The sequence below is a fragment of the Aquarana catesbeiana genome, linkage group LG05 (genome assembly GCF_042186555.1).
Source record: "Aquarana catesbeiana isolate 2022-GZ linkage group LG05, ASM4218655v1, whole genome shotgun sequence".
Lineage (NCBI taxonomy): Eukaryota > Metazoa > Chordata > Amphibia > Anura > Ranidae > Aquarana > Aquarana catesbeiana.
This window is the reverse complement of record NC_133328.1, coordinates 32,141,210-32,156,216: the sequence shown is the minus strand read 5'-3', so window position 1 is coordinate 32,156,216 and position 15,007 is coordinate 32,141,210. Positions and strand designations below refer to the sequence as shown.

At 41.8% G+C, this 15,007-nt stretch overlaps 1 protein-coding gene across 7 annotated transcripts in view; it reads left to right on the top strand.

Moving 5' to 3' along the window:
• The window catches only part of DYNC1I1 (dynein cytoplasmic 1 intermediate chain 1), a 646,676-nt gene that overhangs the window by 366,156 nt on the left and 265,513 nt on the right, over positions 1-15,007 (top strand). For all 7 annotated transcript variants that reach the window (XM_073629570.1, XM_073629573.1, XM_073629571.1 and 4 more), the window contains 2 exons: positions 1,683-1,782; positions 5,492-5,617. In XM_073629570.1, coding sequence (XP_073485671.1) covers positions 1,683-1,782; positions 5,492-5,617 — 226 coding nt within the window. The remainder of the gene's footprint in view (positions 1-1,682; positions 1,783-5,491; positions 5,618-15,007) is intronic.

The window sequence follows — 15,007 nt, the reverse complement described above, 5'->3', positions numbered from 1 at the left end:
CCCAATTAACGTAACAAAATGGGATCAAATCCCCCACCACTCTTGCCCTTTACCCCATTAAATAAGACACTTACAATCATTAGGTTGGAAAGGGCAAGGCCACAGCTTTATTAAATTCCAACAAATAACATGTGAACATATTTAACCAGTGCCAGTCACAGTCGTACTGTGAGCACTTAACCAAAAGAGGGAAGTGGGGCCTGTCCTCACCATAAGTACTGGACAGACAGCCTACTTCCAATTTTCCATCAAGGGCGTAGCCCATTACAGCAACTTTAACTGCTGGCAAGGTCAAGAAATTCACAGCAAGCTGTGACATACCATAACATAGGAAAAAGGGGGCGGAAGGGTGGGCAGCTCTTCCAACCGACTCTTCCGTTCCCTGAGCTCAGGCCCATCCCACATGTTTCAACCAATCGTTCCCCTTGTCATGCACCTAGCCATGCCCCCATCAGCCAAGGTTCTCTTTCCCTAGGGAGGGAGCTCAAGAGGCTTTCATTTTGGCGTATGTGATTTTGATGCAAAGAAATGTCTATGTGGCATTGGCACAATCATACATTTGGTGCTATGATAGTGGTTATTTTTAGTTTAAGGGTTATGGGATTATGCTGAGTTTAAGCATAAGGTTTAAAGGGGCCCTGTCACTTCACCCAAGTAAGTTCCGCCAGCATGGGCGATGAGGTAATTGGTGCAAACTTCACCCAATGCGTTTCTTCTTAACAGACAACTCACTCAACTGACCACTCTCTCAAAGAAAAAAAATGCAGTCATCTCATCTAAGAATGTGCAATGTAATAAATGTTTGCTTTTGGGTTTAATACTGCTTTAAGCAACAATAAGTATTTAATTCATGCAGTGCAGAAGAAACCCCACTGCAAGGGTAGTTTTGTTTGTTTATCAGCTTTAAAATAAGAATTTTACACTTCTGTCCAGTCATCATCAGTTTGTGGAGAAATTGGAATAATCTAAAAAGACAACCGCCTCCTTGCCAACAAACATCCAGTAACTAATCAAAGCTAAAAATATATAAAGCTTCACAAGGGAGGATGTGCTTGTAGACAGTTAGGGGTTGATTTACTAAAGGCAAAAAGACTGTGCACTTTGCAAGTGCAGTTGCTCCAGAGCTTAGTAAATGAGCAGAAGCTCTGCTGACTTCCGCCATCCAATCATGTGCAAGCAAAAATGCGTTTTTAAAAATGTTCTTTGCACGTGATTGGGTGTGCTTTGCAAAGTGAAGCCTTACCTCATTTACTAAGCTCTGGGGCAACAGCACTTGCAGAGGGCAAAGTGCACAGTCTATTTGCCTTTAGTAATTCAACCCCCTAGTGTCTGATGAGACCATTCCAGTACAGACAATCCAAATGGGATGGCTTCTCTGTTTCTTTTGCAATTCTTTTAAATGTCAATCAAAGAGATTGGAGGGGGGCAAAGCAGCTACCTTGCCTAGAGCCACATTCTGCCTTGATCCATCTATGCCTGGACACGACCATGTGTGCTTTATGGGAAAAATGGGTCTTAATGTAGGGTATGGCCATGCATTATTATTTTTGCAGAAAGAATATGTTTCATTATGTCGAATATTTTATGTGGAGCAACCAATAAAATTGCAGAGCCCTTTTTGTGCATTTGCATATGATAGTTATTAACTCTGGTCTAAAACTTGTTTTTTTTTCATTTTTAAGGGACATTCAAGCTGGCACCAATCTGTCATTTAATCGTCAGTTTTATGATGAGCACTGGTCCAAGCATCGCGTGGTTACCTGTCTTGACTGGTCATTACAAGTAGGTTAAAAATTGTTTTTAACAATATGTAAGTGTAATCAGTATTAGGCCTAATTTTCTCTACTAAACACCTTTTACTCCTGGCAGGAAAAAGCAGCTTAAAAATGCTCCAAAAGTCGCATATTGCACATGCATTTAGGCGCGCCGTTTCTGGCATTTGGAATGCATTAATGTGTCTAAAGCACTTAGGCGCATCAAGCGGGTTTTTTTTTTCTGCTTAAAATGGACAGTCATAGGCTAACATAGTGGTGATTTTACAGGCTGGAAACAAAAATATCAAATGCCTGTAAAACAGCATTTTTTAAGCTCTGTACACATGAGGCCTTCCTATTATTACTAAGATAAAAGTGGAAATCCTTCTTTCCTGCAGTGCAAAAAAATCCTCATACAAGTGTGGCATACTGTAGAAAGATTGATTCACCAAAAATATAGTGTAGACTAGTGGTCTCCAAACTGCGGCCCTGGGGTCAGATTACGGCCCTTTGATTGCTTTTATCCAGGCCTTGGGCACTATTAAATCCACTGATACCAACAATGAGGCATAATTCCCCCCACTAACACCAATGAAGGGGTACATTTCCTCCCACTGACACCAGCAATGGGGAACAATTTCTCCCAATGACACCAACAATGGGGCCCAATGACATCAACAATGGGGCACAATTCCTCCCACTTACACCAATAATGGGGCGCAATTACTCTCGCTAAAACAATCATTGGGGCATTATTTTTTCCCCACTGATGTCGGGACCTCTTCTACTCCCACTGGTCACAGTCCGGCCCCCCTAAAGTCTGAAGGACTGTAAACTGGCCCTTTGTTTGGAAAGTTAGGAGACCCCTGGTGTAGACACTTATCAGTAAGGCAATGCAGGAGCAGTGAGATGATGCAACAGATATACTACAAGGGTACAGCTTGATTGATGAATTCCTCCCTTAGCTCCTGTAATGCAGCACTGCAACAGAATAAAACCTGACACTGACCACCCCTTAGTTGTGGGCCTGTTTAAACTGAACATCTGTCTTATCTTTAGTGTCTAAGAACTTTGCAAAACTGACATAGTTGGTTGCCCAGAATTAAAGACTGCGGAGTCTGAGCAGCCCGGCTGAAAACAACACAATCCTTATGGCTCGTACACATGATCAGAAAATCGTACGAAAAATACCACTTTCGAAGCGATCATTTGATAATCAGAGCGTTAGTACACAGTTTTCGAGAGCCGATCACAACAGTTCATCCGATATTATCCGATGGGACAAGCATGAAAGTTTTTCTCAGACAATAACAGATCGTATGATTTTGGTTTAATCAGTACAGTTATGAAAAATATTTTTAGTGCTCTTACTCTTATACAATTAATAAAAGGGTACATACATCCTGAGATGGTATATTCTGAACCAGAACTAAAATGCAAGGAAAAGAGGGCAGTATGATTTTTCCTGGTACCGTCAAAAGCATTGCAGCCAAGTAAAATCAAAATTCTTTGTTACATATTTATAGAAAATATACAAAAAAGGCATAAAACCAGACATTTAAAAATAGCCCATTTCAATGGCTTAACTGTAAGTATGATGATTGAGAGTATAACGGCATATTTGCAGTTAAGCCATTAAAATGGGCTATTTTTAAATGTCTGATTTTATGCCTTTATTGTATATTTTCTATAAATATGTAACAAAGAATTTAGATTTTACTTGGCTGCAATGCTTTTGACGGTACCAGGAAAAATCCTATTGCCCTCTTTTCCTCGCTTTTGCGTTCTGGTTGAGAATAATCAGTACAGTTGTCGTTTGAAAATACAATACAAATACACTACAACACATGATGTCACTACCAAATTTTTATGCTGTTGTATGAGAGTTTTCATCACTTTAGTAAACACTTCATTTTCAATATGAGACTAGCATGCAAAAGAAAAAAAAAAACGGACAATCCATGCATTAGGTGGTTTATCCTTTGATTCCAGCAACTGTCTAGTTAGACTTCATGAACACGGATGCACAGCAGCTTCTGTGTGCTGAGGTACAAAATCTCTGATGTTTTTTGGAGCCTTAGGAGGCCTCATAAGCCCTTACAGTGCTTATCAGACATGCAACTTTTATTTTTGGGGAGAAGCGCCATATGCATATGTAAATTCTGATGCAGAAGCCATTGGTATTACCTGAGCATGATTTTGTACAGTAATGCACTTGTATTGGTGGTTGCACGCCGCTCCTCTAGGAATTGGAAAGTGCAAGAGATTTTACGCCTCTGTACAAAGGAGCTGGTGAGCGTCCCGGTGCATGAGGCCTAAAGCCCCGTACACACGATCGGACTTTCCTACGGGAAATGTTGGATGTCAGGCTGTTGGCGGTAAATCTGACCGTGTGTATGCTCCATCGGACAATTGTTGCCGGACTTTCTGGATGGCAGGTTTTCTAATTTTCAGCGGACAAATGTGTATTGTCGGATTTTCCGAGCATGTGTACACAAGTCCGTCGGACAAAAGTCCAAAGTACAAACACGCATGCTCGGAAGCAGAAGCGGTCGGTCTTGTAAACTAGCGTTCGTAATGGAGAATTAACATTCGTGACGTGTCAATCTCCAAATGCAGTGCATATTCTCTTCTTCTTTAATGGGATAATAATGAAGCTGCTTTGCTGGTGATACTGATGGAGTTATTGCAAACAAATTTTCAAAGGCTTTTTTTTTCTAGTGATGTCAAGAATAATATTTTTAAGCTTTTTTTTTTTTTTTTATTTGGGCAAGTTACCACAACACCATTATCCCGTAGTTTTTAAGATCAAAGATACAACTATGTTGGTGTCCCTTGTCAATTTTACATTGTATTTTTTTAAATGTAACTGCCGGCTCCCAAACTGTCATTTGAAGTAAAACATATAGCCAAGTATTATTATACACAATTTTTTATTGTGCATTAAAAAAAATAAAAAAAATAGACATGCTATCTGCCAATAGAACTTAACCAAAAAGTGTATCCAAAAATATAGAAAATATACCAAATCAAATCTTTATTCAACCAAAAAAAATCATGTCAAAGCAATAACTCCAAGGCCAATAATAAATAACATGTTATATCCTCCGATTTCCGCAACATGCCTGGTTGAGGAACGGCCATTCAGAAACTAACTGAAAAGCCCGAAATGAAAAGCGTGAAATGAAAAGCGAGAATCAACACTCACCAAAATTCTACTAACACGAAATTAGCAGAAGGAGCCCAAAGGGTGGCGCTAAAGAGCTGAAAAACAACGTAGTATGTCACTACGATCGTATTTGTTGTCCAATAATTGTGTGGTCGTGTGTATGCAAGACAAGTTTGGGCCAACGCCCTTCTGGACGAACGTCCGTGGTTTTTGTTGGCCAAAAATCCGATCATGTGTACGAGGCTTAAGGGTTGTGTTTAAAAATATAAAGATTTATAACGACACGTGGAAATCTGAAAGTCACATAAAAATATGCAAGAGTATGTGGGCACCCCAGATTTAGGTGTTTCCGGTAAAGAGTACTGTTAATTCTACAGTACACAAAGAAATTGTAGACTAGATTTGTTCCATACTTCCAGCATGACTATACCCCTGTGCACAAAGCCAGCTCCATAAAGACAGAAGATCAATATTTAAAGAACAGTATTTTGTGTGTTAAGTCATTAATCTGTACATAAAGACCTCTTTTATACAATATTTATGGAGGAAATGTTTTTTTGTCTTCCAGTATCCTGAGCTGATGGTGGCATCTTACAATAATAACGAAGATGCTCCTCATGAACCTGATGGAGTCGCTTTAGTATGGAACATGAAGTTTAAGAAGACAACTCCAGAATATATATTTCACTGCCAGGTATAGAACACCTCAGTCAGCTGTTTTTTCACACTTGTACACCTAGGTATTCTACAGTACATGTAAAACCTATATAACACATGGCAAGTTCTGTTTCCTAAATGGCAATTGACGCTGGGACAAGTTCCTCTAGCACCAAAGGCAAAGATGTCAAAGTGCACATATTCCACCGCTTGCTCTGAGGCTCTTCGAGCTGAAATAGTGATCTGGCAGGTTGGAGAACCCTGTCTAATCATTGTTTCCACCATCATCAGTTGGACTCATTGCTTTTTGCCATGTGCCTCCCCTTCTATGCTTTAAAGAAAATATATATGTAGAGAGAAATTTTACCCCCTCTGTGGGTTCCTAGGAAAAAAATATTAACGCTGCTCCTTCTATGTAGAAACTGACTTACATTGGTAGGAGTTGCCCTAGATAGTTTGATAGGGTGAGGAAGTCATGTATGACTTAGGTGAGTGGTTACTCCCCTCGTATATTTCGGTATGGGTCCGGTGTGGCTGCGGCACCCTTCTGTATTTTTGTGCAAAATTAAGGTGGAGCTTTGATACTACTGCAATTTCGATATATTGATTTGTGCGTTTTTGTCTTATGCCATGAGATGAGGACATTAGGACATTATGTTATTGTCACTGTAATGCTATGTACACACGATAGCATTTTCCAACAACAAATGTTCTATGGAGCATACACACTGTCGGACTTTCCAACAACAAGCTCACATCCAACATTTGTTGTTGGAAAATCCTATCGTGTGTACGGCCCAGTAGTGTGTGAGTGTATGTACTATAACTATACTGTGTGTGTGTGTGTGTGTGTGTGTGTATATATATATATATATATATATATACAGGGGGTCCCCAGGTTACAAACAAGTTAGGGACTGTAGGTTTGTTCTTAAGTTGAATCTGTTTGTAAGTCGGAACAGGTACATTTTTTAAGTGTAGCTCCAGCCAAAAAAACTATTTTTAAGCTTTTTGGATAGCATAGGGAAGGGTTAACACCCCTGTAACATTTGTTTTGCTGTGTGTGCCCCTGTTAAGAAGATTTCACCTCACTTTCTGTCCCAATGACAGTTGGATTTTGAAAATTTTGGGTTGTTGTGGAAACAAGCCGTGGTGATAAAGCATCAGTGGAGGCACCTTTTCCCCATAATAGCTCTTACAGGAGTGAATTTCCCTTCCTAGGGGTAGATTTCCTCTCACTTCCTGTTGTCTCCCTCCGTTTGTAAGTAGGAGTCATTTGTAAGTCGGATGTTTGTAACTAGGGGACCCCCTGTATATACATATATACAGTATCTCACAAAAGTAAGTACACCCCTCACATTTTTGTAAATATTTTATTCTGTCTTTTCATGTGACAACACTGAAGAAATTACACTCTGCTACAATGTAAAGTAGTGAGTGTACAGCTTGTATAACAGTGTACATTTGCTGTCCCCTCAAAATAACTCAACATACAGCCATTAATGTCTAAACCGCTGGCAACAAAAGTGAGTACACCCCTAAGTGAAAATGTCCAAATTGAGCCCAATTAGCCATTTTCCCTCCCCAGTGTCATGTGACTTGTTAGTAAGGTCTCAGGTGTGGATGGGGAGCAGGTGTGTTAAATTTGGTGTTATCGCTCTCACTCTCTCATACTGGTCACTGGAAGTTCAACATGGCACCTCATGGCAAGGAACTCTCCGAGGATCTAAAAAAAAGAATTGTGGCTCTACATAAAGATGGCCTAGGCTATAAGAAGATTGCCCAGACCCTGAAACTGAGCTGCAGCACCGTGGCCAAGACCATACAGCAGTTTAACAGGACAGGTTCCACTCAGAACAGGCCTCGCCATGGTCGACCAAAGAAGTTGAGTGCACGTGCTCAGCGTCATATCCAGAGGTTGTCTTTGGGAAATAGACGTATGAGTGATGCCAGCATTGCTGCAGAGGTTGAAGGGGTGGGGGGGTCAGCCTGTCAGTGCTCAGACCATACGCCGCACACTGCATCAAATTGGTCTGCATGGCTGTAGTCCCAGAAGGAAACCTCTGCTAAAGATGATGCACAAGAAAGCCCGCAGTTTGCTGAAGACAAGCAGACTAAGGACATGGATTACTGGAACCATGTCCTGTGGTCTGATAAGATCAAGATAAACTTATTTGGTTCAGATGGTGTCAACCGTGTGTGGTGGCAACCAGGTGAGGAGTACAAAGACAAGTGTGTCTTGCCTACAGTCAAGCATGGTGGGGGGAGTGTCATGGTCTGGGGCTGCATGAGCGCTGCCGACACTGGGGAGCTACAGTTTATTGAGGGAACCATGAATGCCAACATGTACTGTGACATGCTGAAGCAGAGCATGATCCCCTCCCTTCAGAGACTGGACCGCAGGGAAGTATTCCAACATGATAACGACCCCAAACACACCTCCAAGATGACCACTGCCTTGCTAAAGAAGCTGAGGGTAAAGGTGATGGACTGGCCAAACATGTCTCCAGATCTAAACCCTATTGAGCATCTGTGGGGCATCCTCAAATGGAAGGTGGAGGAGCACAAGGTCTCTAACATCCACCAACTCCGTGATGTCGTCATGGAGGAGTGGAAGAGGACTCCAGTGGTAACCTGTGAAGCTCTGGTGAACTCCATGCCCAAGAGGGTTAAGGCAGTGCTGGAAAATAATGGTGGCCACACAAAATATTGACACTTGGGGCCCAATTTGGACATTTTCACTTAGGGGTGTACTCACTTTTATTGCCAGTGGTTTAGACATTAATGGCTGTGTGTTGAGTTATTTTGAGGGGACAGCAAATTTACACTGTTATACAAGCTGTGCACTCACTACTTTACATTGTAGCAAAGTGTCATTTCTTCAGTGTTGTCACATGAAAAGATAGAATTAAATATTTACAAAAATGTGAGGGGTGTACTCACTTTTGTGAGATACTGTGTATATATGTGTGTATATATATATATATATATATATATATATATATATATATATATATATAGAGAGAGAGAGAGAGAGAGAGAGAGAGAGAGAGATGTATAGTATTTTTGGAGGGCAGATTTATATCGATTGAAGTCTTTGTGTGCGTCTCAGGAACACAGCTATGTTTTTGGAGACTTCTGGTGTCATCTGTAAGTAGCAAATGAAAATAAGAGAGAAATTATGACATTGATGGAAGGACTGGGAGGGAAGCCTCTACTTTATGAATTTTTATTTTTGGGTTTAGTTACACTTTAAAGACTTTTAGAAACAAATCTCTACATCAAACTTAAAAGAGGTCCAATAGTGTCAGAAAAAAGTATTTGATTACAAAAAAAGGAGTGTTAAGTGTAGGTCCCCATTCTTGTCGCTGCAGCACAGAAACTTTTTACCTATCAAACGATTAGCCAACCCTTTGATCCAGGTACCCCTGCTAGACAGCACAGGTGGATCCTCCCTGCAAATTAGACTCCATTTAACCAATACATCCTGTTTCAGGACACACCTCAGCGTATGATTGGAGAATTAGGCCTCTTGCACATGATACTCCTGTTTGAGCATCTACTTTTTTCAGACTTTTTATTTTTTTCAATTTCACGCACACGCGTGCATTTTTGTACAAAAGCGCGAAAACGTATTCTTGTGTTTTCGTTCTGCACAATATGTAAATGGGCATTTGCGCGTGAATTACTGACCAAAAAAAGATGATTTTTCTATATTTTTTTTACTGAAGATTGCACGCCGCTTGTTTATGCACCTGTGTGCATAGGCACATTACAATTATTGGGCTGTATTTTAGATAAGTAAAAAAAAAAGATATACTGAGCTTTTTCATGCTAGGGGGGCTGTGGGGGGAGCTGCACCCAGAAGATTTTTTTACCTTCATGCATAGAAATGCATGAAGGTAAAAAACCTCCAGCCTTTACAACCACTTTAACGGTAAGGTCATCCCTCTTTTCTTCACCTTTGTAAGCATGTTCTTTGAGCCTTGATTGGCTCAGAGTGTTGCTCCTCCTGCTTCCTGTTTCCCAGGCAATTATTGGACGATGATATAAAACCAGATTAAGGTACTGAAAAAATATGTAATTTTTTTTTTTAATGAATACATAACTGGATTAAATGAATCTTTTGAGTGGTTAGAATTTAGCTTTAGGCAAACGTAGTTTATACATAGTTTAACACATTTCATTGAATTGATTTCTAAACTAAATGGGTGTTTATTATAAAAATAAAACACTTCCAAAAGTAGAACTTCTCTTTTTATTCATTTTTTCGGTGCATGCTACAAATCCCCAAGCTTTTGCTTATTTAAAAAGCATGACAGATTGCCTAATGTTTACCTAAAATAAGCCGGTTGTGAAAAATAATACTTCTCGCAGATGAGGCGTGCAGCCTGCATGGGGATTTGTGCTTTACCTTCCTGCTCGGGCCCACACCCAGCTGAGGTTGCTGGTGGTTACCATGGCAACCAAAAACCTGCGGATTACCACCAGACCTTCGAAGGCTCCCTCTGCCCACGCCAACATACATCATTCTCATTCCTGGTAGATGTGTCTATGCATTCGTGATAAAAAAACCTAGACTGTACTTACAATTCCTATGATTGATCTTATGAGGGATGCGTTCTGTAAGGTCTTAGATGGGCAGATCTCAATCAAGACCAATAGCGAGATTTCAGCCTGTTGTTCTTCATGCGGCCTAGCGTCAACATGATCTCTTCCCAAACTTGGCTGAAAAACAGAAGTGCTGCCTACTAAGTATACGCCTATTTTCTTTTCATTCATTTATTTATGTAGCAAGGTCCCAGGCCTCCTTCGGTCTAATGAGAACCTCCAGGGCCAGAGGTAGCTGACATCCTTCTGTATATGGTGGGTGCAAGGTAGCTCAAGTTATTGGGTGCCAGACACTTCTTGAATGCTAAATAAAGTTTATTTCTCTTAACAAACTTTTTTGGGGGAGAGAGGGTTTAAAGCCAGGACACCCTTAGGTAGTTGCAAGATTAATCGGCAGACTCCAAGACTTCAACAGGAGGACAGCCATGCAGGGAAAGGCATCCAGCAAGATGCCACATCTACATGTGCAGGAATACTGTCTCCTATGGCAACAGTCTTTAACAATTCCTAACGCAAAGCTTAACGGTTCCTCTTCACTTCCACTACAATCATTCCTTGTACTTCTTCAGCCCACTGAGCTCCCAGTCTCTCACTAGACCCACTGATTCACTGCTACTGAATCCCTAGAGCACCTCCAATCTTTACGGTGGTATCTTCCTCAAGCGTCACTCCCACTTCTCTGCTGGGTCCCTAGCTTGGCACTCTAGATACCTCTCAAGCGTCACCCCACTGGTCTGCTCGGTTCCTGGCTTGACACACAAGGCTTCTCTGCAAGCGTCGCCTCCGCTGGCTGGGTCCCTGGCTTGATACCCGCTAAGGTTTCCCGATTCTTCACTGTCCCCAGGTTGGTGAGAATGCTGCTCCGCTACTTGCTTTAGTTACTCATTGTGGTCCCTGGTAATAAGGCGGATGGTCCTTTAGTGGCGACAGCTTCCCCTCTACCTCCGACCATGACAGGTTCTCTGGCCGGCAGAACCGCCACTTTTGGTTGGACTGCAAGCCGCAGTCCCAACCCTGCGCTGCTCGCTCACTTCTAGATAGGTCCTCAGACAGCCTAGCAGCCCAGGCAGTACAACACATGTCCACTCAGACAGCCATCCAGGTGGCACAGAACATTGATCACCTGACTCCACCCATATATATGGGTTCTCCCAGCAGGCCAAGGCATTTAAGAAAACCCCTGCCCATTGGTTGAGATACCCCATATACCCATAATTTGACCTTGCATTGCCCTTCTCATATCTAGTACCCGGCCACCTAGTGGTAGAAGAGAAAAGTGCAACAAGGCCAAACTTAGGGAGAAATCAATAGATCTCTATCAATCAACCAGGATAACTACTCCTGGCAAGTACATTTTTGAGGAGCAACCCTGCCTAAACTCCAGGGTGCTACATTTAATTACAGGCATTTCTATAGTGCTGACAATTTATACACAGCACTTTACGGGGGCTTACAGACCCTACCTCACATACATACACATTATTTTTTTTATTACCCGCGGTGGTGTGAAAAAGCGAAACGCCTAAGTGTACAAAAAAGTGCATATGAAAAACAAATGAAAAAAAATGTGAACTTAAAGCGGAGTTCCACTCAAAAGTGGAACTTCTGCTCATTTGTCTCCTCTCCCCCTCCGGTGCTACAATTGTAAATGTTTTATAGCAGAAAGCAAAAAATATTGTTTTTTTTTTTTAATTGTTTGTCTTTTTATGTTTATAGGGCAAAAAATACAAACCACTGAGATGATCAAATATCACCAAAAGAAAGCTCTATTTGTGGGAAAAAATGACATCAATTTTATTTGGGTAGTGTCGCACGACCGCGCTATTGTCAGTTAAAGTAACGCAGTGCCGTATCGCAAAAAATGGCCTGGTTAGGAAGGGGGTAAAACCTTCCAGAGCTGAGGTGGTTAATAAGTGCCCATGTAACTGCATAGGCTAGGCCCTGAGGCCTGGTAAGGGCCTGGTAACAAAAAGTACCCCAGCCTAGCCCAAAGAGACCCTGTACAGAAAAAAGCTTAGGTGAAGTGGCCATGTGCTCTTTCTCATAGTGTATTTCCCAAGCCCAAGTGATACTAAGAGCACCCCTGGGGTGACCAACTCCCAGGGGGCCACTGACACTGCAGGGTGTCTGCCTTCCTAACCCATGGCCAGACCAAGTAGAGCCATTCAAATCAGGAGGCCCCTTCGGTCTCCCCGGGGGAATTACTCCCATGCCCCACATCCCATCCAGGGGACATTCAGATAACCCATCATACCAGCAGAGATACTCTACAGCCAGCCATTCCTACCAAAAGGCCAGAATAGTGGCATAGCACCCCTACTGGACACTCCATAATAACGCATACCTAAACTCAAAAATGAAAGCAAAAACTAAAATGTAATATATTGAAGCTTACCAGTGGTTAGATGAGGTGACTGCATTCATTTTCATTCTCCAGGTTTTTAACCCTTATTTTCACATGGTAATTCAGTTAATGTCCCTGGTTGGCTAGACTAATAAATCTGCTGTGTCTATATAGTTACATAGTGGTTGTCACCAGGCTGGAATTCAAACATGTCTTTCTCTCTTCAGCTCCATTACATGGGGGATGATAGTATTAGTAGTTTATAGAAGTAAGATAACATTCTATGTTTCCAGTTCAACTTACAGAAAGTGACAAGGACATGACAAGGTCAACAGGTATACTTGGGCTAAAAAAATAAAATAAAAAAAAATAATGCAGCCAGCACATCCAAGGACTGGTAAGCTGCTAAGATGCTGCATGCCGATATACATTGGCACAATGGCAGCGGTGGGCAAATGGGCGTACCTGTATGTCCCCTTTAATTGGCAGGGTTAACGGGCGCGCGTGCGTGCGCCCGCCACGTAAAGCGTGACCGTGCCCGCGGGACCCACGGACTCGATGACTGCCAGTCTCCCGGCGATCGTGTCACGCAGCCCCAGAACGGAATGTAAACAAGGCATTTCTCCCTAGTGACATGACAGAGATCACTGCTCCCTGTCATCGGGAGCAGTGATCGCTGTCATGTGAGTAGTAGCCCATCCCCCCCACAGTTAGAATCACTCCCTAGGACACACTTAACCCCTTGATTGCCCCCTAGTGTTTAACCCCTTCCCTGCCAGTGTCATTTACACAGTAATCGGTGCAAATCGCAGATCGCCGCCATTACTAATAAAAAACAATTATAATAAAAATGCCATAAAACTATCCCCTATTTTGTAGATGCTATAACTTTTTGCGCAAACCAATCAATATACGCTTATTGCGATTTTTTTTTTTTACCAAAAATATTTAATATTTTATTTTTATTATTATTTGTTTTACTAGTAATGGCAGCGATCTGCGATTTTGATTGGGACTGCGACATTATGGCAGACAAATCGGACACTTTTGACACATTTTTGGGACCATTGACATTTATACAGCGATCAGTGCTATAAAAATGCACCGATTACTGTAAAAATGTCACTGGCAGGGAAGGGGTTAACACTAGGGGGCAATCAAGGGGTTAACTGTGTTCCCTGTGTGTGTTTCTAACTGTGGGGGGAGGGGACTGACCTAGAGGAAATGACAGATCCTGGTTCCTAGCTATTAGGAACATACAATCTGTCACTCCTCACAGAACAGAACAGGGATTTGTGTGTTTTCACACGCACACACGTCCCTCTTCTGCCTCTCGTGCTTGCGATCACTCGTGGCCGGTGGTCATCGCGACCGTCGGCCACGAGCATCGGCACCCCCGCAGTGCAGCGGCCGCATGCGCGTGCCTCCGGGGGCGCGCCTGCTATCCTGATCCCGCGATCCGACGTATAGCTACGACGGTTCACGGGATTATGCCAACCTACCACAGTATAATGTGGATGGTCGGCAAGCGCTTAATGTTAGTGAGGAACATAGTTCATTTTGGCCAGCTTGGCCCAACGTAAAGTGTTGGAGTTCAGCTTTAAAATGTATGCAAACCCTAACAATGTACTTCTCTTATTTGCTCTCTTTTGTTTGAATAAATATACCATTGGAAGCATTTTGTTATATCTGTTCAATAAGTGCAAAAAAATACCTGTTGCTCCTGCCAGAAATACAGGGCTGTCCTGTACATACCTCCTGCCTTAATTTAAGGAGTCTATTTAGCCCCTGCAGTTGTCATCTTTAGACTACATAATGATCAGTCTCTATGTTGTGAAGAATAACATAGGGGTGGGTTTGAATAGATTAGCAAAAGAAAACTGGGCAGGGCTGCCACCTCTCAGTCCATAAAAATACTGCAAATGGTCAGCCACCAAAAAGACCTAGGAGCTGAGCGCATTTCTGGGAGATCAACGCGTATGGGGAAATATGCATAGATTGCAGAGATGTACTACAATTTTTTTTAAATGTATTTTACCCTAACATACACAGTAATGCCCATGGTTTTGGAATAGGATGTCTACAAATCTATCTACCTAAACTTTGCGCACTAATTTCATGTGGTGCTATGTGGAGATTATTAGAAACTATTAGACAAGACTTTTTGTTGAAAAAAAAACAAACATTTTTTATTCAAAGAAATTATATATAAAAAAATTATAAGTTAAAAAGCTTTTTATTTGAATAGGACATGATTGTTGGTTCCCTCATATAACTCATTCTGCTTGGAATCCAGAATACAAGGTAAGGATAAGGAACCACATAAAGTGCATTTGTGCACACAGTTTAGTTATACACAATTACCTTAGGAGGACACGGGGCTTTTTAAATGCACCCACCCATCCTCCTTTTATTCTACAAGCGTATTTAAGTTGTGATGGTTGGGTGATCGCAAACTTTGGCGATACAGTA